The sequence below is a fragment of the Zalophus californianus genome, chromosome 3, assembly GCF_009762305.2.
Source record: "Zalophus californianus isolate mZalCal1 chromosome 3, mZalCal1.pri.v2, whole genome shotgun sequence".
In the NCBI taxonomy this organism is placed as follows: Eukaryota; Metazoa; Chordata; class Mammalia; order Carnivora; family Otariidae; genus Zalophus; species Zalophus californianus.
Genome location: NC_045597.1, coordinates 133,956,156 through 133,981,056, shown reverse-complemented (window position 1 = coordinate 133,981,056; position 24,901 = coordinate 133,956,156). Strand labels below are relative to the sequence as shown.

At 41.3% G+C, this 24,901-nt stretch overlaps 1 protein-coding gene across 1 annotated transcript in view; it reads right to left on the bottom strand.

Annotated features, from left to right (window-relative positions):
• Nucleotides 1–24,901, bottom strand: part of MYO3B (myosin IIIB) — a 388,457-nt gene that overhangs the window by 260,751 nt on the left and 102,805 nt on the right. Inside the window, exon 7 of the mRNA XM_027591480.2 lies at nucleotides 20,752–20,817. Coding sequence (XP_027447281.1) covers nucleotides 20,752–20,817 — 66 coding nt within the window. The remainder of the gene's footprint in view (nucleotides 1–20,751; nucleotides 20,818–24,901) is intronic.

Here is a 24,901-nt window from a genome sequence, read left to right as displayed (position 1 = left end):
AAAAGCATTAAAAAAAAAAAGGAGAACCACAGACCAATATCCCTGATGAACATGGATGCAAAAATTCTTACCAATATACTAGCCAACAGGATCCAACAGTATATTAAAAGGATTATTCACCACGACCAAGTGGGATTTACCCCTGGGCTGCAAGGTTGGTTCAACAGCCACAACCAATCAATGTGATACAATACATTAATAAAAGAAAGAACAAGAATCATATAAGCCTCTCAATAGATGCAGAAAAAGCATTTGACAAAGTACAGCATCCATTTTTGATTAAAACTCTTCACAGTGTAGGGATGGAGGGTACATACCTAAATATCATAAAAGCCATCTATGAAAAACCCACAGCGAATATCATTCTCAATGGGGAAAAACTGAAAGCTTTTCCCCTAAGGTCAGGAACATGGCAGGGATGTCCACTATCACCACTGCTATTCAACATAGTATTAGAAGTCCTAGCCTCAGTAATCAGACAACAAAAAAAATAAAAGGCAGCCGAATCGGCAAAGAAGTGAAACTCACTCACTTTTTGCAGATGATACTTTATGTGGAAAACCCAAAAGACTCCACCCCAAAACTGCTAAAACTCATTCAGGAATTCAGTAAAGTGGCAGGATAGAAAATCAATGCACAGTAATCAGTTGCATTTCTATACACCAACCACAAGACAGAAGAAAGAGAAATTAAGGAGTCGATCCCATTTACAATTGCACCTAAAACCATAAAATACCTAGGAATAAATCTAACCAAAGAGGCAAAGGATCTGTACTCAGAAAACTATAGACTCATGAAAGAAATTGAGGAGGACACAAAGAAATGGAAAAACATTCCATGCTCATGGATTGGAAGAATATTATGAAAATGTCAATGCTACCTAGAGCAATCTACACATTTAATGCAATCCCCATCAAAATACCATCCACTTTTTTTCAAAGAAATGGAACAAATAATCCTACAATTTGTATGGAACAAGAAAATACCCCAAAGAGCCAGAGGAATGTTGAAAAAGAAAAGCAAAGCTGGTGGCATCACAATTCCGGACTTCAAGCTCTATTACAAAGCTGTCATCATCAAGACAGTATGGTACTGGCACAAAAACAGACACAGAGATCAATGGAACAGAATAGAGAGCCCAGAAATGGACCCTCAACTCTATGGTCAACTAATCTTCGACAAAGCAGGAAAGAATGTCCAATGGAAAAAAGACAGTCTCTTCAACAAAGGGTGTTGGGAAAATTGGACAGCCACATGCAGAAGAATGAAACTGGACCATTTCCTTACACCACACACAAAAATAGGCTCAAAATGGATGAAAGACCTCAATGTGAGACAGGAATCCATCAAAAATGGATCCTTGAGGAGAACACAGGCAGCAACCTCTTCGACCTCAGCCGCAGCAACTTCTTCCTAGAAACATCGCCAAAGGCAAAGGAAGCAAGGGCAAAAAGGAACTATTGGGACTTCATCAAGATAAAAAGCTTTTCCACAGCAAAGGAAACAGTCCACAAAACCGAAAGACAACTGACAGAATGGGAGAAGATATTTGCAAATGACATACCAGATAAAGGGCTAGTATCCAAAATCTATAAAGAACTTATCAAACTCAACACCCAAAGAACAACTAATCGAATCAAGAAATGGGCAGAAGACAAGAACAGACATTTCTGCAAAGAAGACATCCAAATGTCCAACAGACACATTAGAAAGTGCTCAACATCACTCGGCATCAGGGAAATCCAAATCAAAACCTCAGTGAGATACCACCTTACACTAGTCAGAATGGCTAAAATTAACAAGTCAGGAAACTACAGATGTTGGCGAGGTTGCAGAGAAAGGAGAACCCTCTTACACCGTTGGTGGGAATGCAAGCTGGTGCAGCCACTCTGGAAAACAGTATGGAGGTTCCTCAAAAAGTTGAAAATAGAGCTACCCTATGACCCAGCAATTGCACTACTGGGTATTTACCCCAAAGGTACAAATGTAGTGATCTGAAGGGGCACCTGCACCCCAATGTTTATAGCAGCAATGTCCACAATAGCCAAACTATGGAACGAGCCTAGATGTCCATCAACAGATGAATGGATAAAGAAGAAGCCATCAAAAAAATGAAATCTTGCCATTTGTAATGATATGGATGGAACTAGAGGGTATTATGCTAAGTGAAGTAAGTCAATCAGAGAAAGACAAGTATCATATGATCTCACTGACATGAGGAATTTGAGAAACAAGACAGAGGATCATAGGGGAATGGAGGGAAAAATTAAACAAAACGAAATTGGAGAGGGAGACAAACCATAAGAGACTCTTAATCTCTGGAAACAAACTGAGGGTTGCTGGAGTGGAGCGGGGTGGGAGGCATGGGGTGCCTGGGTGATGGACACTGGGGAGGGTATGTGCTATGGTGAGCGTTGTGAATTGTGTAAGACTGATGAATCACAGACCTGTACCCCTGAAACAAATAATACATTATGTTAATTAAAAAAATGGATAATTGCTATCCTGAAAAAAAAAGATAAGATAAAAAATAATTACAAGCAGATGAGAAAAAATGAAATAAAAGAGAAATTAGGAATCAAAAATAGAAATTAGAGTAGCAAATAAATTACTTTGGTAGAGGTGGCCACAAATTTGGCTCTGGGCTCTCTAGCAGCCAAACATGAATGGGAAAAAGCAATCTATTCTATATTTCTTTTTTTTTTTTTTAAGATTATTTATCTGAGGGAGAAAGAGTGCATGCAGGAGCAGAGGAAGGGGCAGAGGGGGAGGGAAAGGGACAAGACTCTGCGCTGAGCCCAGAGCACAATGCGGGGCTCCATCTCACCACCCTGAGATCAAGACCCAAGATGAAATCAAGCCAAAATGGAGAGTCACCCGTGTTCTGTATTTCTTAAAAATCCATGATACAAAAACAGACTAGCTGCTTGTAGAACCATGAAGATATGTTGATGATGATGATGATGATGATAATGATTGGCAAGGAGACTAGCGATACAGTTTTCCTAGAAATGACTCTATATAACGTAACGAATATCATTTCCCTCCAGTAAACATGTCCATGAGTGTCATACAGCTCTTTCTTATAACACTCTTCAATCCCAATTGATGTCTTCTATCAAAGAACTATCTATTAAAAAAATTCTCCCTGGGTTGCCAATGCAAGGAGGCACAGAACTCTCTGATCTTAATCCAGAGCTAAATCTACCAGCAACTTAGTAAATTTTTAGTCAGATCTCTTGATCTTAAAATGTTGAATGCAGTGCCCAGATGCTGGCATCCATCAAGGAAAGGAAAGGCGGGGTGACAAGCTACCATGTACAGCTGACCACTGAACAACACGGGTTTGAACTCCACAGGTCCACTTATATGTCAATTTTCTTCAATAAATACAGTGTAATACTGTGTATGTACTTCCTCTTCCTTATATTTTAATAACATTTTTTCTCTAGCTTTATTGTAAAAATACAGTATATAATACATATAATACAAAATATGTGTTAATCGACTGTTTATGTTAACAGTAAGGCTTCTAGTCAACAGTAGGCTATTAGTAAAGTTTTTGGGTATCAAAAGTTATATGCAGACTTTCAACTGTGTGGAGAGTTGGTGACTCCGCCCACCCCATTGTTCAAAGGTCAACTGAACTATTCATTGCAAAGAATGGAAAGAAAGTTGCTGAAAAATTCGGCCCATGAATGAAAAGCAACTCAAAGGAGGAAGCCCTGTAATCCCACAGGTGGGGTCTGGGAGAGGGCAAGAAGAGGACTGAAGCACTGCACCAGGGGGCATGGAAACAACAGGACCATCAAATTTGTTTTTTAAATAACTACAATAATGGTTCCAACTAAGATTTCAGGCCATAGTACATGGTGGAGGTGGAGATGGGAGGAAGATTAGATTGAGAAGAACAATAATGGCCAAGAGTTTCAATAGTCCGGCTGACATTGTGTCTGCCCACATTTAGCACCCTTCCCTTAATGTGTGCTTTTTTGGTAAAGACTTACACAGACTAAAGACGGGCTGATTGCCAATTATATGAATATTTTTGATGGTATGAAATCACATTGGAGAAAATAAACTAGACCATCAATAACCTAACCACTACTGAAAAGCCTTAGAGAAAATACTGTCAGATAATAAGTAGCTATAAATGTCATGCAAATCAGGATTTTGCACAGCTATTGGCAGCCTTGGTTTATGTGCCAGAGAACACAAACCATCACCATACTTGTCACCTGCCATCCCTCTGCCCAACTTCTGAGCAAAAAAAAAAAAAAGCTTCCAAGGGCAATGAATTGCAAGACCTAAATGACTGCTTCTGTTGCACTTTGGAGAGATGGTTCTTCCTGAGGAAGTGGCCACCCAAGGAAGCCAGTTAGTGCTGAGCCTCTGTGCTTTTAGGCCAAGAAATGAACACTTCACCCCCTGGGGATGTCAATCTAGTGCCTTGTTCAAGCACTAAATCTTTGTAAGATAAAATATTTTTCTTTTTTAGACAAGGGAATGAGTAAAGACACCAACTGCCAAAGAGAGCCTGGGGAGTCCTTAACGCTTTTCCATTAACATGAAGGAGCAGAACAGCTCCATCTATTACATCAAAGCCTCATCAGAGACCCTAATCCTTTCTGAAAGGAACTCTCAGGCAGCCAAGCCTTTAATTTGCTGAATAATAGGCCCCCTGATTAACCCTTGCAAAGCAAAGCACAGACGTTGCAAGCAACAAATGTTCCCAGGGGTTGAGAAAGAAAGGGGTGGGGGTTGGGATGGCTCCTATTCCCACTGTTAGTGAACTAACTCTATGCACGAGTTTCTAAATGGTTAGTTTTCTGTTTTCCTTTCCATTTTCCCTTTCACTCTCTCTCCTGGGAATATGCTACTTCCCTGCTCTAGGACTATCGTGTGTCCTGAGCTTTAAGCCACTGTAACTCAGTGACAGGCATAGACAGGTGATGTGGAATGACTTGTGTTGCCAAATATACTCATAGTTGTAAGTCAGTAACATGAAAGGTCCTTTCAGTACCATTTACCAACCACCCCACTCTGTGACAAGGCACTTGTGCTGGGGGCGGGGCGGGGGGGAGGCGGAAAGACAGATACACAGAAAGAAAAGAGAGACAGAAAGAGAACGAAAGAGAGGAGAGGAGAGGAGAGAAAAAAGGAAAGGGAAGGAAAGAGGAAAGGAAAAAGGAAAGAGGAAAGGAAAGGAAAAAAGGATAGGAGAAAAGAAAAAAGAAAGAAAATAGGACTAGGAACCCACAATTAGAAGGAAGGGAAAAGGGAAAAAGGAAGAGAGGGAATAACGTCAGCTCAGGCCATTTCCCCTACCTACTCTAATTAAATTAAATAGATCTGGTGTTAAGAAAAAAAAAAGGTGGCTAATCCTCCTTGTGGGATCCTACTGCTGGAGGAAGACAACTGTATACTACGTTGCCAAGGACAGGTAACAAATTAGATGGGTCCTGGGTTTCACAGTGGTGTATATTAATAAATCACATACATATTGGACTTCCTGCTCATTATCAGATAATGAGATGAATGACTGAATGTATGACACAGTGGTCAATTATCATGTGGAGGATATAAATTCTATTGTGCTGAGGACATTTATCTCTGTATTGATCTGGCTTTGCAAGCAAGGATCATAAATTACTAGCCTTCCATAACTGTATGATAAATACTCTAATAACAAAATGCCACCAACTCCTGTTTTCCCGATAAACTTCCATATGGTTTCAGTTAGAGAAGCAAAACGCAGAGAATGTTTTTCTTAATTTTTATTTTATTGTCAAAAATTATATGCAGAATGAAGACCATAGAGAAAAGCCTGTCTATCCCAAATAGTGGTGTGCTGGAGCCAGCATACACAAGTTCCCTAGATATTACTGTTAAATTTTCAGGAATTTTGTGATCTGATTGATGTTACATTGGTAGCCTGAAATTGGCCATGGTGGGGGTATTGACACCACAAAATCAGTAAATGATATGAATCAGCCCCCGGCCCCACTCAGCCAGTTGTTAAACATCACTGCTCATGGACTACAGATCTTGGGAAAAACTGACTGCCTGGTAATTCAAAAGCACTGTGATATCAGTACAAATCTCTTTTTACCACCTTTCCCTTCTAATTCCTTTTTTTTTTTCTCATTTCCTACCTTCTGTTGGACTGATAGTTTTCTATTAGATCCTTTTTTCCTTCTGTTGGTTTAGAAACCAGACACTGTCTTCCTATAGTTTTAGTCATTATCCTGCATGTTTAAAATATTTGCTTAACTATAAACTTTCCAGAAGTTCTATCCTCTTCTTAAGCACAAGAATCTATGCATGCCTTAACCATGAACTGAACACTGCCCCTCCTTGAATTTTATGATTGTTTAGATTTCATCCCAAGTCATTTTCCTTCTTATAAACTAGAACAGACTGTTCTATAAAATTATTTCATTTCCAAATGAATTTATGCTTCATTTGTTGTGGTGATGAGCTGTCCTTCTTAGCTTGGCCTTTCTTAGCCTCTTCATGTGTTTTGAAATTTCAGTTGGCAGGCTCACTTTGAGGAGGAGGAGAATTTTTCCCTTTCTCATTTTCTCTCTGTACTCATCCTCTTAACGTAATGACTTTAGGGTTGTGTCTTCTTGGATCCCTAAGTCCCTAGCCCAGAGCCAGGTTTTAGAATGCCATTTTGTGCTCCTGTCCCCAGGTTTTAGTAGGTATATGAAAGAGCTCATCGTTGTGGCAGCAGAAGGTCTAGCTGCTTATATATCCTACCACTCGCAGCCAGAAACTGGCTAAGAGCCCTAGTCCTGGGTGATGGTCAGCACTTCCCCCGGCGTTGGAGAACAACACAGAGGAAATTGCTATAGTTAGAGCACAGGATCATAGGACCTCTCCCTTATCCCACTTTTTTCCCCCTCAGCTTCTTTTCACCAGCCTACAAGAGCTACCCCACACACCGGCTTCAGGCAGGAGTCCGATTCTGGATGCTATCTTGCTTGGAGCCCTCTTAGTCCTTTACCCACAGGAGCCAAACTTAAAGCCATCACAGCGTGCTTCTGATCCCAGAACACTCAGGACTTCAGCTCAGCTGAGCGTTTTGTGTTTTTGTTCCATTCTGATCTGTCTCAATATTTATATTCCTTCCTTCCTTCCCTAGCAATATTTTTGGCCTTTCCTTTTTATATGTGGCCTGTCATTGTTACGTTTTTGGAAAAGTATAAAGACCCCCTTTCATAAAAATTCTTGCATGGAAACATTTAAAGGCAAAATTTCTTAAAACTGAAAATTATCCAATAATTCCTTCTGCTTACCACCCTCCTAAATTGTTTTCCTTTGGTAATATCTATTGGTGTGAAGAATATATTAATAATGCATATGGTCTGGGCGCCTGGGTGGCTCAGATGGTAAAGCCTCTGCCTTCGGCTCAGGTCATGATCCCAGGGTCCTGGGATCGAGTCCCGCATCGGGCTCCTTGCTCCGCAGGGAGTCTGCTTCTCCCTCTCCCTCTGCCTCTCCCCCTGCTTGTTCTCTCTTGGTCTCTCTCGCAAATGAATAAATAAAATCTTTTTAAAAAATAATGCATATGGTCAAGATTAACACCTATGAGATATGCCCCTGTTCTTATTTTATAGAGAGGAAACGAAATCTAGGTCATAGGCTTAAAAATCCCCACATCTCGATTCTCACCCATCACACCTGCATACTCACTCCCTTCAGGCAGCCTCAGCACTCAGCTATGTTTATGTTAGAAGGAAACTGCCAGCCCTGTAGACTATCATGTCACTGACTGTGGTCCTGAAACATCATGAGCCATGTAGACATAGCTCTTTATCTTAATCCTGGGTTCAAAAATGGCTCCTCTTCAACCTTCCTCTGGAATTCTGAACCTGGTGATGGAGTAGGTGGTGGTGGAAAATACGGAAAGTGGGGTGGCGGGGGGGAAATGGAGGGAAAAGGAGAATAGGCAGAAGCCATTGGAAAGAAATAACCACTGAGAATGCCAGGGAAGATTTGTTTTAACATCATTTCATTTACTCAAAGCAATCAAAAAAAGAATCCATAGCTAACTATGGCTACATTGTCCACTTTTAACAAACCCATCATGTTTCTGATGGTTAAACTTTTAGTTTTGTCTTGGCAAAGTGTGTTGGGGAGTGCATTTGACCACTTTTTTCACCTCACATTCTTTTCCTTAATATTATGTTTGCTGTTAGGAAAGATTTACAAAGACCATGAGTCCTGACCTTCAACTTCTAACCCAAGTCCGTCATATGCTGTGTAGGATTCTGAGGGTGTCACCTCCTCTCTACAATTTTTGGTTTTTCAAAAGGAACTGATGTTTACTGAACACCTGCCATGTGCTAAAAACTGTGCCAGATATTGGGAATAAAAGCAAATAAGATACATTTTCTGCTCTCAAGGAATTCACAGCTTGAGTGGGGAAACTGATGCACAATTTCAGAATGGCTTGAGCCATTCCTCTCTGCGCCCCTTGTTAAGAATATTTGTGAAAGGCACCATGCTGACACAAAAGAATGACAGAAAGGGTGCCTGGGTGGCTCAGTTGGTTAGGCGACTGCCTTCGGCTCAGGTCATGATCCCAGAGTCCCAGGATCGAGTCCTGCATCGGGCTCCCTGCTCAGCGGGGGATCTGCTTCTCCCTCTGACCCTCTTTCTTCTCGTGCTGTCTCTCATTCTCTCTCTCTCAAATAAATAAATAAAATCTTAAAGAAAAAAAAATGAGAGAAAGGGCCTCTGAGTCTTCCTGGGGAAGTAAAGGCAAGCACCACTTACTCAATTTTGCTAGAATGTATAGCAAATAAGGAGAAAATACTATTGCATATACAGAGTCTATATACTGAATGACCTTGTGTGTTATTAAAGGTGTTGAGTGTGTCCTATAAGCAATGGAGAGCTGTAGCATGATTAAAGTAGGGCATGACTTGATCAGTTTGGCTTTCAGAAAGATCACTCTGTTTTGTAGAGGATGGTTCACAATGACTACAGTTGCAGAATCATAAATAGTAATATGGAAGCTTTTGCTCTAGTTGCAGTAAGAGCTGAATCATCACCCAAGAACACCAGACACCTGTATGATGAAATGTTCTGGGCACCCAAAAGAAGCCAGATAGCAAAACTACCATCCTAAATTGGTAGATTAGGGAAACAACATATGTAGGCTATAGCCAGTGCTCCTACTCCTAGAGCCTCTGGGTGCTTTGGCCCCAGATATCAAGAGAAGCAGAAGACCATGTCCAAATACTCCTTACTTATGTGGGTACAGGGGAAAAGAAGGCATTCCAATAGTCTGGTCACCTATGATGGGATGTGGGGCCTGACAGGGAAAACTGGAAAAGGTATCTGAGCAGCCAAACTTGGATTCTCTTCATATCTCCAAGTGGAAGAACATGATGGAGTAAATTCTAACATTCCTCCTCAAAAACACAGAGTAATTAGCCATACAAAGGAATGAAATACTTATACATGTTACAACATGGATGAACCTCTGCACATTATGTTAAGTGAAAGACAAACACCAAAGATCACCTACTGTATGATTCCATTTATATGAAATATCCTGAATAGGTAAAACCATAGATTCAGGAAGCAGATTAGTGTTTTTCAGGGGCTAGACGGGTGGGGAAAACAGAATAACTGCTTAATGGTACAGGGCTTTTTTGGGAGTGATTAAAATATTTTAGAATTAGACAGAGGTGGTTGTACAACACTGTGAATGTACTAAATGACATTTAATTGTTCCCTTTAAAATGGTCAATATTGATGTGAATTTCACCTAATCACACACACACACACACACACACACACAGCATCATGAGCTTGAGAACTGGTCTTAGACTATGATACACACCTGCGTCTGAATCCTAGCTCTCAGTTTCTAGCTGTGAAACATCACGACAGTCGCTTATTTTCTAAAAGGCTCACCTTGAGTAGTAACCTGTCTTATATGGCAGCAGTTAGAAGTCACTGAAATAATGCATGTAAAGTGCATTTCACCATGTCTGACACATAGAAAGTTTTAAATAAATATTACTGTTAATATTATCTGTACTCCTCACACAGACAACCCCAGATTTATTCAACTACTTTTAACTCTCGGGTATCTTTTAGGCTATACTTGATTTGGTTGAATGTAAGTTTTCTTTGGCTAAATGAGTTTTGCCATGAACAAAGATTTTCACATAACAGAGAACTTGGTTATAATTAAAAAGAAAAGTGGATTTTAGGTCCACAAAGGTATAAGCTACCTTTATACAGTTACTCCAGTTCAGAGTCATAGAAAATATCACTAAGTGATCATGATCCTCCATCCTGGACACAGCCTCAGAATCCTTCTAACACAGCATTCTAGGAAGGCAATCAGGTGTCAGTCCTGGGATACAAGATGACACTAATCTGCCATCTCTTTTTATGTAATTTGTTCCTCTCAGACAGGCATATATGACCAAGACACCTTAGCACAGAATATGTATTTGATTCTTGAAGCCCTCAGTGAAGGCCAGGAAATATTGATAATCACAAAATACCCCTCTTTTACTATTGGGCGGTAGGCTTGGGAGGAATTTCATATAAACCCTTAACATTTGAGACATATTTAAAAAAACGAAAGGGAAGAAGGAAGGAAAAAAGGAAGGAAGCAAATAAGACAGAAAATGCTATGGCTTTATGGTATAATACTAATACTTCGTGATGATGCTCCACTGTACTAAAATTTTTTACATTTGATCCTTACTGGTAGATAAGTGGACACTGCTATCCTCACCCACAGCTAAGGAAGCAGAGGCTTGGAGAGATCAAATGAGGTAAGGTCCTGTAACCATCACGTCATGGACTGGATTAGTTTCCTAGGGAAACTGTAACAAGGTACCACAAATTGAGTGGCTTAAACAGGAGATATTCATTGTCCTACAGCTCTGGAGGCTGGAAGTCTGATATCAAGACTCAAGGTTGGTAGGGCAATGCTCCCTCAAAAGTGCTAATGAAGGATCTGTTCCAGGCCTCTCTCCTAGCTTTGGGTTGTTTCTTGGCTTATGGCAGCATAACTCCAATATTCACATGGCATTCTCTTTGCGTGTATGTCTGCATCCAAATTTCCCCTTTTTATAAAGACACCAGTTATACCAGTTTAGGGGCCCACCCTATTCCAGTATGATCTCATTCCAACACATTATATCTGCAATAACCCTATTTCCAAATAAGGTCATGTTCTGAGATATTGAGGGTTAGGATTTCCACATATCAAGTTTTAAGGGACACAATTCAACCCATAACATGGGTTGATCAAAGCCAAGCATTCTGTACATGCATGAGCAGCACTGCTTGAGTCTAAGGGTTTAAGCTCTGGGTTTCCCTTAAAGGCAAGAATTCCGACTAATCACTAAAAGAATTTCAAATAAAATTATTCTTTCAAAATCATTCAATAGTCCTTCACATTAAAAATCAATTATGGGGGGCATGTGCCTTTGGCTCAGGTCATGATCCCAGGATCCTGAATTAAGCCCCACAGCCAGCTCCCTGCTCAGCAGGGAGTCAGCTTCTCCCTCTCCCTCTGCCCCTCCCCCAGCTCATGCACGTGCATGCACTTGCTCAAGCACTCTCTTGAGCGCTCTCTCTCTCTCTCTCTCTCTCTCTCTCTCTCGTGCTCTCTCTCAAATAAATAAGAGTCTTTTTTAAAAAGTCTATTATGGGATTTTCACCCAACTCACTGACCTGGATTGATACCTATAACATGTATTTGATGAGGTTCCTTATTTCCTTAGGAGGTTCTGAATTACAATACTAGAAGGTCAGCTGCGCACATACCCAAAAGGAGATGGAAGACCAAGAGAATCTATGATTGTTCATTATATTTAATATCGCTGTTATAAATTTTGAATCTATTAAAAAAAACAAACCAGCCCTTTCCTCATTAGTGCCAACTGGCTATGTCTGTTATTTTTATCCCTGCCAGAAATCATCAGTGGGCTGGAAGAATGTAGTACGGGTGACATGAGCCTTCATTTCCATTTTTAATTAAAATTCTTACTGACCCAGAGCCAGATTTCCTTCTGCACCAGAGCCTGTGGAAATTCCACGGTGGAAACTACAGTAGCCAGGGTAGGGAGGAGCAGGGGGAAGGCTGGGAGCTTAGCACTGAACCAGAAGAAGAACACAGCTTTTAAAGAAGATACAGGAAAGGTGTCAACCTGGCCACCTCATGTTCCCACCTTGTCCTTACTTTCCCCATCCCTCTCAGGCCCTAGATCAGCCTCAGTGGGGATCATGATTGCCCCTCCTCATGATTCACTCTGTTGTGACTCATCACCCTGCAGACCCTACTAGCTCTCCTTCCCGACTCTCCCATCTCTTTTGATGATACCACTATTGAGTTATAATAGTCATCATCATCACTCACATTTGTTGAGCTCTCAGTCTGTATCTCACTTAATTCTTGCAACACTCTATAAGGTAGCATGATTGCAGACTGTAACCCATCCATACACTCTCCATTCTACTTAAGGATATCGTGCTGGTACTGTCCTGAGCCCAGGCCTGCCCTGTTAGCAGACTATATTTCTTAGCTTCCTTTGTAGCTAGGTGTGGCCGTGTGATTGAGTTGTAGCTAATAATATGCTGCATGAAACTGCCAGAAAGTCTTCTTAAAGTAAGGAAACTTTCATTTTTCTCTCCTTCCAGCTGGCTGTAATAAGTAGGTAAATGTTGGAGCTGCAGCAGCCATCTTGGCCCATGAGGTGACTTTGGGAATGGAAATCACACTTAATGGGGCAGCACGAGAGCAGGAGCCTGGGTGGCTGCCATGTGCCCTGCCAGATCAGCAGTACCTACATGGTCTAACTCCCGGATTAGTTCATACAAAAAGAAAATAAAAATCTATCTTATTTAAGCCACTGCTATTCGGGATTTTCTATCACAGGAGAATTTGTCTTAATTCCAAATGGTTATTATGTTAGTACTCCCATTTTTACAGATGAGGACACTGAGGCTCAGAAAGATTAAGTAATTTGTCCAAGGTCAAAAATCTAAGTAGCGGGCGCCTGCATGGCTCAGTGAGCTGAAACTTATGATCCCAGGGTCCTGGGACTGAGTCCCGCATTGGGCTCCCTGCTCAGTGGAGAGTTTGCTTCTTCCTCTGCCCCTCCCCACTGCTTGTGTGCTTGCTCTCTCTCTCAAATAAATAAAAATCTTAAGAAAAAAATCTAAGTGGCAATGCTAGAATACAACCTGACTTTAGATCTAGTGCTCTTAATCTCTCCAACATATAGTCTCTAAAAAGACCCTTTCCCATGCTCAAAATACTGGAGTCCCCACGGTTAACTGTTCTTTTCTGTAGCACCTGTCTCCTCCCATCGTTCGTTGCCAAGCACGGTGGGTTCTGCCTCCCAGGGTCCAGGCATCCATTTCCTGTCCCCCTGCTCCTTCCGCATGAAGAAACTTGTGGCTGGCTGACAGCAGAGACAGAGGCAACTCAGCCTGGACAAGATGTGCCCTGGGATAGGTGGGGGAGGCAGGGCTGTTGGTGGGGCAAACATGTGAAGGTAAGTGTACACACCAGGCACTGCTTCTGTTCTGACTGCCGCTGGAGCAGATTCTCTTGGGTTGAGTTTGAGGGGGCTGGTACTGCTGCTGTTCAGAAGGGAGTGGAGGAGTGTGTGTGTGTGTGTGTGAGAGAGAGAGAGAGAGAGTGAGTTTGAGGGGGCTGGTATTGCTGCTGTTCAGAAGGGAGTGGAGGAGTGTGTGTGTGTGTGTGTGAGAGAGAGAGAGAGAGAGAGAGAGAGTGAGTTTGAGGGGGCTGGTACTGCTGCTGTTCAGAAGGGAGTGGAGGAGTGTGTGTGTGTGTGTGTGTGAGAGAGAGAGAGAGAGAGAGAGTGAGTTTGAGGGGGCTGGTACTGCTGCTGTTCAGAAGGGAGTGGAGGAGCGCGCGCGCACGCGCGCGCGTGTGTGTGTGTGTGTGTGTGTGTGTGTGTGTGTGTGTGTGTGTGTGTTGCCAGAGCTGTGGAAGTCAGTGAGCTGAAACTTAAATAAAGAGAAGGTGGACAGCAGATTGAAATATTCCAGAGGTATTAAAAATGAGAAGGTCATTGACACTTATTTTTCTGAACAAAAGGGTCTCTTATTTATTACTAAAACCACTAGTACAGAAGCAAAGAAACAAAGAGAAATAATTTTTCCAGTAAAACATGTCCAAGTGCCCAGAGAGCAGTGATGTTTGTAGTTTGATATAGTAAGCTGCTAGTCACTTCGCTACAATATAAATATATCTGGCATCTCATGTGGGATTCCTTACAGATCCAGCTTCATTCCTTTCTAATATCTTCTCTTGGAGTTGTACCTGATTTTATTATAAAACCATTGGGGAATGGGATAATTCCTCTTTTGTTTCTTGGCCAGGAATTGCTAGATTTGAAGGTCTTGTGAGAAGACATACCAAGGAATGGAGTCAACTGCACACACCATGATGGTCCAGAAAGGGAGAGCAAGCCAGTGACACTTTCAAAGAGCAATTTCACAATAGTGGCACAGACCAAATGCAAAGAATAATAACTATTGTTGGCTATGAACACTGAAACAAGTTTTTTGGGGCTCGAATCCCAGCTCCCCTACTTATTAGCTGTGGTCCTAGAACTTTTGACTTCTTTCTACCTCAATTTTCTGTAAAATGAAGATATTAGAACTGTCTCATAGGGCTATGAGAATTACCTGAATTATATGACATGTAAAGAACAGAGCCTGGCATGAATAAGAGTTATTTGCCAGGTTCTACAGATACATTATATAATTTAATCCTTACGATAACCCTATGAGTCAGGTCTTGGCTCCCCCTGCTTGACAAATGAGGACCAAGGGTCAGAGAGGTTAAATATCTTCCCCAGAGTGGCACATCTAGTGACACAGCTGAATGCACACACTGCTATTCTTGATGAACCAGGTGACGTTCTGGGGAAGGGTGGGGGGAACAGGCCATGGGAAGAGGTAGGAGTCATGCTCCCAACCTCCTCCGAGCCCCAAACCCTACACAAACCATGTGCATGGACACATAACACAGAGCTCACCATCACTTCTGTTGACGTCAGCTGTAGACACTCTGATTTATATTATGAAATTCAGGTATGAATTTAAAAAAAGAAGAAAGAAAAAAAAACATTATGGGGTAAATGGAAAGAGTATCATCTAGGATAACCCTATCTAAAAGTCACCTGACATAACGTGCTACAAGAACCAATGTGAAATCTACGGCGTATGCTACAGATCTGGTTTCTCACAAGATCCAAACCCAGCATTTGTTGGGAAATAAATAGAATATGCTGCCTAGAGTCTGGATTACCCACTTAACTATACCTCTTACTTCTTTTGGGTAAGGCTGAAACCCTCGTTGCCAAGGTTCCTATGATAACAGTATATTCCAGATATATGTGGACACTGTACCATGTTTCAAACTTCAAATCACACTGAACCACTTTCTGGTTTACACCATGAGAAAATCAGATTTTTCTGGCTGAGTTTATAAGTAGGGTCTAATTGAGATCAAATCAGGCCCTTGGTGCCTTTAGACGATCTATTAGGTAATCTAAATTAGACATTCTCCGGGGAGACATAACCTGGAAACACGCAGCGTTATCTGTTCTTTTTATGAAGAAGGAGGAAAAAAAAATCCCAATTTTTCAAGATGAGAAAGAAGTTGGGTTGCATTTATAAGTATATTGATCAATATATATTAAGAGGAGAGAGAAGAATTTGGGGGGTTTTAAATTAGAATTTTTTTTTAATTTTGGGCTTCTTCATGAGCTTTTATTAATTCACTAACTCCCTGTAGCTCAAGAGATGCTAATTAATTCAAGAAGCCATAATAGCTAATCATTGGCTAAATAAATCTAAAATGGAGAGAGTCTGTCACTGGAGATACCACTGCTTATTTTAATTAAAATCACCAATTTGTGAAGTAATGTAAATAAAGGTTATTGTATCCTTCCACTCCAGGAAGTATTAACCCTTTGCATGGCCACCTGAGAATCTAACAAGACTTAAAAAGCCAAGAATATTTGTGGAGATTAATCAATCACTGAGTTAGGGTGTTTATCATTCCCAGTGTGTTCTTCATGGACATTATAAAAACCGTGTGGAGTAAAGTTGCCTTGAAACAAAATAGGGGATGGAGAAGAGCTAAGAGTGGTTGCCTCGAAGGAAATACAATCAATGTGAAGGAAGCAACCACCCCAAAATAAATGATTACCTTTATAAACATTCAGGCCTACGGAAAAGCAAATGTTCCAGCTCTGAGTTTCCATTTATAAGGAATAAATTTATGCAAATGCCCATTAGTTTTAGCAGTTTTGTAGCTCAGAGGGACGTCACCTTGTTAACATGCAGTACAACTGCTTGTAGCCATTTGAATGTCATTTGGAGGGATAGAAAGGTTGCCTCTTCATTACATGACTAAATGGCAAGGCTCAGCCGCAAAGTTCACCTTGGGAACCGGATACACCTGCATGCTTAGCTGCTCAAGCAAGCCAACCCAAGAAAGCAGTGTATGTAGGAGACCATATAGTGTGAGTCATCACTAAATCCTAAGTTAAGCAGCCATGGTGCTCCTGGTAGATTTGCCCTTGCCTAAGAGAAATCCTTCTTTCTTGTCTCTCTGATAAGTTCAGGAGCCATTGATGATAAAGTCCTAAAACTAACTGCTAATAAAACCCCAAAAGTTTTAGAGGCAAAATGAAAAAACATAGTTCACAGATACCTTTTAGACAATGGTTGGGGAAGTATAATTTAGTCGAAGACCTGAAATTAGTTTGAATTGAAAAAAAAAAAGGGACATGCTTTGGGATGAGGGTGAAGCTGGCAAAGGAAAATTATTGTCATCTTGTCAAAAGGCTACTTCTGAACAGAGCCTCCTGACAAAACAGAAGTCTGGCTGAAACCTGAACCAGATAAACTTGTTATGCAAATAGCTTTAGCCATAGGGGAAAGGGCTGATAATGAAATCTCTACAAAGTCAACCACACATTACAGAGGTGACAAAAAACAGGAGGCAGGGTCCTAGCATTTGGATAAAAAGCAGTGTAGAATTTATGTGAGCATCATGTTTAATTTATCATAACTAAGCTGTCAGGAGTCCTGCTTTGACAAATGCATAACTAACACATATAAATGAGTCAATTATCACTAACAACCAAAGGTTCAGAACCAAACTGATGTTTCTTTTCTTTTTTTTTTTTAAACCACAAAACATGTTTACTAGTAAGATTTCAGACCTTCTTAAAATCTCTCCTAGTGTCTCCAAATTAAGAAGGCTGGAAACCTGAAAAACACCAAGCCACTTCCCAGCACCTGCCCGTCCCCCCCCCCATGTACATTCCCCCTCTCATTCACACACTCTCTCTCTCTCTCTCTCTCTCTCACACACACACACACACACACACACACACACACACACACACACAGACCCTGTCCCCTGTCTACACAGCTATAATCAGTAGGCTACAGCCAGGTCAATCCCTTTGGACCACTGCAGCAATCAATGGGAAGTCATACAGGTCCTTGGGAAATGGTGACCAACATGGACCAAAAAAGATCAAAATTACTGAATCACGTCTGCTACGGTTTAGCAGTCACATGAGGATAGGGTATGCAAAGTTTTAAAGCTGCTAAAGAATTTCTAGTCCTGTTTATTCTTTAGAGAGAATCAGTTTATTTCCCTTAATACAATGCACTGTTATTCAGTCTACAATGGGAATTGAAGCAATTATCTGAATAATTCAAGCTAAAAACATCTTTCCTGAAATTACCAGAAAATCATCTCCTCCCCCCACCCCCCAGTCCCACCAATAGGAAAATCTGAAGGCCTTAATCCTCTGCCCTTCTCCTGGTTCCCTCCCAATATGAGCCAGATAAGTATAAAAGCAAACCAAGGCTCTCTCTTTAAATAGACATTTCTAACCCAGTAAGTGTCATTGTTTGTATTTCATTAGAGATTTGAATCAACAGAATGAAATAGTAAAGTCAAATTCAATTGGTAGGCTGAGTAATGGCAGTCTAGGGTATGCAGGCTCATCTATGAAACCAAAGGTTATTATTTGGGAATAGTGGGCAGGTTTCTACCTAAAGATATAAAATACAATAATTAGTCCCTAATCTTGAGACTCTATTCCAAAAATCTTGTAAAAAAAAGAACACATGGTTGAGGAATCTAAGATGGTATGGGGAAAACAGGATTGGGAACTGAAACCAGGAAAGAATCTATGAACAACTATAATATAGAATATTTTCAATAATAAAACCATTAAGGACAACTCATTACATAAACAGAAGATTGATGACATTTTTCCATATCTTAAATTAGTAGTAAAGCACACAATCACTTGATTTCTATTCACCTTCATTGGTTCATAAGAACTTTTTCAGACTCTCCCTCTCCTGCCATTTCAACAAGATGCTTTTGCTTTGCCCCTGGTAGCATGCGTACTAAAGGCATTGTTTTTTGTGTTCTGTCTTCCATTCTCTGTATCAAGACCCTCTAAGTCCAAAGCAAATCAGAATGAGTGCACCTGGAGTTAAGCAGATTTAAATGGGCATGTAAGAGGATCCTGCCATAAAGAAAAATCAATAGTTGGGAGGGATTTCCACACTGTTTAACCCTGAGAATCCCAACCCCATCATTAAGTATGTACCTTTATTCCCAAATCCATCTAAGCAATACCGTGCTTGGTTTAAGAATCCAAATACACTCTTGAAAATATATACAGAAGATAAAATTTAGTGAGTCAAGTCACATTTTAGAAGAATCACAAGAGCTTGGTATAGGAAGGCATATTTGTGAATATGTAATGGATTTTTCTAGGCCAACAGCTTCAAGAAGGTCAATCAAGAGAATCTATATGCAGCAATGGAATGAAAAGGAAAACTCTTTAAATCCAGCCTCTGCTAGCAAAATCACTGGAATCCATAGCCCCTGGCTTTCTCTCCCGGGGGTGCGTTCCCAGCCACCAGGGTGTCTTTAGTTCTCCAGTTCCCTCCACCTCCCCCTTTGGCTCCCAAATCCCAGGAAGTGCCTCTTCCTCGGCTCCTATGTGAGCACCATCCCTCTTCTTCTATCTGTTGTTCCTCTCTCCATTGTCTGACATTGCCACCTTGAGGTGTGGCTGCTTCTGCATTCTGCAAGCTTTGCAGAAACACCAGAGTGGGGACTGGAGGGGTGAGGAAATGCCCTGGCCCTGAACTTCATGGTCACATTCCAGTACGGCCTTGCTTGGTAGAGTTCTTGGAGTATTTACCACTCTTGTCTCCTGACAAAGATGAAACAAATCCAGGAGGGGCTGGACAAGCAAACAATTTCAGGGACCTTGAACTATGAGGCACTTGAAACAAAAATTAAATATAGGTTTACAGCTCCTTCTACTAACCCTTGGGGTCAAATATTTTTTTGGAATTCAGAATTATATCAAATTTTAGAAAAGTAAACCAGTGCATTTACTGTATGTTATTTAACATTCCCCAGCAGGATCTGGGGCAGCACACTGTAATCAAACACATTAATATATCTGCAGCAATTCATATGAATATTCACACTGAGTGAGATAAATAAGGACTATAAATAGCTTCACTTCAGTTTAGGTCATGTGTTGCCACCAAATCAGTTCACACAAGGCCAGGGCCTATAGCTAAATGAGTCAAGTACAAAAAAAACTTTCATTTCTCAGAGCTCTTTGGATTCTAGAATTGTGGATAAGGAATTACTGATCTGTATAATGACTGAGTAAGGAAGATGATCAAGGGACCCAGTTTCTTTCATTGCCCTGCCTTTTTGAGGACGCTAAGTCTGCACATAGGCATAAGTTCGAAAAATTTGTGTTGACCCTTCCCTAAGTACTGTTTATGAGCTATTTTGGACACTTCTTTTCTCCCCCCATGACTTCTGAACACCTTGTTTGATCTACTAGACACTGAGCACACCTCTTCCCAGTCCCTGTACCTGGATATGCCCTGTAATGCCTGGTCTGGACTTCTGCCCCCACAGTTCATCAGGCCCCTAGCTTGGGGTCACACAGTCCCCTCCAGCATACTGAGCATCCTCCCCAGATCTGGGACCAGTGTGGTCCTCTACCAGACGGGGCCAGGCCAAAAGCTCATACTCCCAGAACTGAGTCACCATCCTGTTGGTGTTACTGTTGGTTCTGCGCCTGTCTTAGTCCCATTCTATCTTGCCTAGCTCCTGGTAACACAGCTCCCATCAGGCACACCCTGAGCCCTGGCTGGGGCTGTTCACCTCGGTGCCTCAGGCCTGAGATTCTACTGTGCCCCCTCATCATCTTGGGAACTGGAGCTGTGTTCCCACACCAAAGATCTAGGGCAAAGCCCAACTTCCAAGCTATAAGACCCCCGTAGAAGGCTGCCACCCTCTGTCTCTTCCCTGGGCCTAGTGGGGGCATCACACTTTCAGATGTTGAGATTCCTCCACTCGCAGTATTCGCCCCAGGACAAGTAGATTAGATAAATGTGAGGAGATTTTCAGATAAATGTGACCCATATGATCAGGAGGTGTGATTATAGTCAAAAGTCAAATGGAACTCTTCATTTTTCAAATCCTGCAGAGGCATCTTCTATCATTTACTGGAACAAATTCTGTGTCATAACGTGCTAAAAGGCATAACAACTTCTAGCACCAAGTAAATTCCACAGCTCGGATTTCCAATCACTGTTCAAGGCCTTGCTGGATAAGCAATTTTTAGTGGAAGAAATACTCACTGTGAAATAAAGTGGTTGAATTCCTCACACCATTTTTCCGGATGAAGTAAAGTAGGTGGAGGATTTCTGAAAAACAAAAACAATTTTTTTCTTACAAAAAAAAAAGTGTTTAGTTAAAGGCAAAATATCAACTTGTCTTTACTGATATTGTTCTAAATAGTTCTGATAAAATCCTTTGTTTCTTCCCGGGTGGGAGTCACTCATTAGTGGTAAATTACAAAGTACCAGCCCCTATTTATTCAGTCCTTCATTTTCATTGATTAAAGGCCTACCATGTCCATGGTTTTCTGTAGGAGCTGTGAGAGTTACACAGATCAGGACCCTCAGGGAGCAGGCACTAATGAGGGGCAAGGCAAGCATACAACCACTGTAACTGAGAGCTGAGTATTATCAATGCCATAAGAAAGAAAGCTACAAACCTAGTGCTAGAGGCTTTAGAGAAATTTTACAAGGATTTTCAGATCATTATACTACCATGTGAATTAATTATGTGATGCATTTAAAGTACACTCATAAATTCATCAGTCAAATTTTTAACCATTTCCTGTATGTCAACTTCTGCCATAGGCACTGGAGAAAGCAAAACAGCTAAGCCAGTGTTCCAGGCCCTATGGAGTCCCTGGGTAGAGAGGGTGACAGACATCTAACATAACTAAGTACCGGACGTCCAAGAGAACTAGAGAGCTGCAGAGAGACTCTGGTAACTGGTCCACTTCCCGGAGAGAAGGCAGGATAAGGGGAAGGTAAGAGCCCTGCATTTGGCTGAGTATTTACCCAAAGACATTAGATTTTAAAACAGAACTGATATTACCTTGAATTGGAAAGAGCTTTTTTTCTAGTCATAAATGGAAGTAGGGGCTTCTGGGCAAATTAAGTAAAGCAAATAGAGAAAGTTACATTTCTGTACATCGGAAATAGGACTGTAAATCTTAAACACATATGTTATCTTTGTTTTCACCTGGGTTCTAACTACTTCCTAAAGCCATAGATTGCTTAGCTTCAATAGGTAGAAGAATGGGAAGCAGCGAGAATGACTGAAAAAAAAAATGCATCAGATAATGTGATTGCAATTTGCCTCTCAATACCCATTCTCCTCTCATTTTTTTTTTAGTACAGTTTTTATTCTGACACAATGCTGCCATATAAAGACTACGTTTTCCTGAGTTTCTTACAGCTAGATGTGTCCATGTGACTGAGTTCTGGCCAATGCTAAAATTGTTCAATGGTATTTCCAGGAAGTCGTCTTTTTTTTTTTTTTAAGTTGTTTGTTTTTTTTTTTTTTTTGACAGAGAGAGAAAGAGATAGCGAGAGCAGGAACACAAGCACAGGGAGTGGGAGAGGGAGAAGCAGGCCTCCTCCCAAACAGGGAGCCCGATGCGGGGCTTGATCCCAAGACCCTGGGATCATGACCTGAGCTGAAGGCAGACGCTCAATGACTGAGCCACCCAGGTGCCCCTCCAGGAAGCCTTCTTAAAAAGAGGAGAGACATCTTCCTTCTTCCCCCTTGCTGCTTCCTGGAGTATGGATGTGATGGCTGGAGCCAATGGCTAGCAGCCATTTTGGACATGAGGTAAACTTGAAAATGAGAGCTATAAGCTGAGTATGGCAAAGTAGATAGATAGGAAACTGGATTCATGATGACACTGCAAAGCTGCCGTACCAGCTCTAGACTGCTTCCCGTTAGTCTTCCTTAACAGGAGAGAAGTAAACTTCCACCCTTTTTAAGCCATTGTTATAATGCAATTAATCCTAAATGAGTCAACAATATTTCAGAATATTATCCTATCACATGATGAGAACAGAAGTTGATAAGTGATACAGAAATACACAAAGATATGTGGGAGCATAATTAAGGAACAATTTATCTAATCTAGTGAGTCCCAGAAGACTTTATAAAGATGAACTTAAACTGACCTCTGAAGATTAGGATGGATTTTTCAAGACAGAGGAGAGGATTGCCACAACAGGCTTAGAAAACAACATGTACCAAATCACGGAAGTGTAAAAAAGTCTGGTAGGTTCAAAGAACATGAGTAATTTTTTGAGGCTAGACTATATGATTCTTTTGGATCTGGAGAGAGAGCAGGAGGGAAGGAACAGTGATAAGAGTGAAGTATATAATTTCCCTGTTCTGCATAAGAATTTAATTATCCTTCAGATCTTCTGATTCAAAGACCCAAAGGAAAATTATCTGTGTGCCCAGCTAGAAAGAGTAAGCAGTTCAAGGTTGCCCTTCAGTTATTTTGGAGGCTGCCTCTTTCTCATTCATTTTATTCAACAATATTTGCCTTCATCTTTCCCTTGCATTTTTTAAATAATCAAAGTACCATCATATAACTTCTGCTTCAGTGCTTATTTGAACTGACCTGTTCTTCCTGGCTCCAGCTGTTTGAGGTCCCAGCTGTGAGCCTCAGTGTAGCCTCTCTCAGTGAGGTTATCCTACATCATCTCCCAGAGCCCTTTCCAGAACTTGAACTTTCCTTGCTCTTCTTCGGTTTTCTGCTCATTCTGTTCTCACTGAGGTCAGTCCCACAGAGAAGACATGCTTAAGCAATTTACTATCTAATAGACTTAATTCACCCCTAAAGCAGTTAACCATGACCAAGAAGTCACTTGTAGACAGAATAAACAGACTTGATTAAAACAACCCTAGTAGGCTCAACACTAGCCAGCTGAGCATGAAGGGACAGCCCTCTGCTGCAATTGAAGAACGACCCTGCAAGGGTCCACTGGAGAAATGGATGGCAAGCATCCACTCTTGTGTAGAGAACACTGCACTTTCCTGTTTTCAGGCTGGTTATCAGCAGGAACTACAGGCTGGGGCGATGGTTTATAAGCTGGCCTGAACCTCTGCAGCAGGGCACAGAGGAGGGAGCAGGAGATCACCGCTCATCCAGACCATCTCCAATCCCTGGTGGCCTCACATGAACCCCAAACAAGGAAACATCTTTGAAGCCTGGCATCATAAGAATTTCAGAGAAGTTTATTTGACCTTGTAGGTAAGTGCCCTGTCTTTCCTGGAGTCGATCCATCATACTAAGGTTCAGTGAATAGAGATCTTGTGAAAGATTATTATCTGTGTATAATGAAAACTAAAAGGAATATGAAGGCTTTATGGTATTTTGTTTGCACTAGCAATATAAATTCCAGTTCTCTCGCCATCCAGGAGGAGCACCAAATAGTAACAATGGTACCTTTTTGGCTGTCAATACCACAGATGCAAGATGCAACCGTACCCAGTGGGTCTCTCTCCAAAAGGAGAGGAAATGCTTCATGTTCAGTGCGATGCGAAAGTCAGTGCATAGCCGTGATTCAGAGACAAGCAGGCATCCCTCACTTATGTGTATGGATGCCAAGAGCCTACAGAATGTCTGAATGGTGAGTGGCCGGAAGGACTGTGAATCTAAATAACCAGCTCTAATTTGGATAATGTTTATAAACATACATTTTGTTTTTTGAAAAAAGGCAAAAAGCGAAGAATGTTCAGTGTTTGTTTTGCATTAAGTCTTTATAGGGGCAGTGCAAAGTCCAAGCAGTGAGAGAGGCCCCACCAAGCGCCCTCCCTCGGAACTACACTCAACTTCTCAGCATCACACTGCCATAGCCTTGAATCCTGTCTGTGAGCATCTGTACTTTATCTCAATTTATATTGTGCATCCGTTATCAACGTGTCCTCAGGCATCGGAAAAGCCTAAAAGAGGTTATCTTTTGGGTCTTGAAATGCTCAAAATTTTTTCTATATAAGTTAATGGCAATTGCTTCTTTGCTTTACACTATTTTGGCTCAAGAAAGATTTCATAGGAACACTCTACTTTCGGGTAGCAGGGGAAATCTGCATTTGATCTGCGTTTTGCCTGTCAGGGTTTTACTCCTGTGATTTGGATGCCAAGTTCAATTGCTATAAAGATGATCTGCTGTACACAGACAGCATTAGGGCTACATGAGACTAGGAGCAATGGGGTGATGTTAAAGAGAGTCGTGAACCTATTATATATCCATTTTTGACCTGGGTCCAGCAAATACAATGGAGATTAAGTTAACCTTCTTCTCCCAAAGCCTAATAAACTGCTTTTCTGAACAGCTGAACTGAATTCATTCTAGTTCCTGAAATGGAGAAGCAGCTGACTGGGGTGGGCACCTGGCCTCTGGA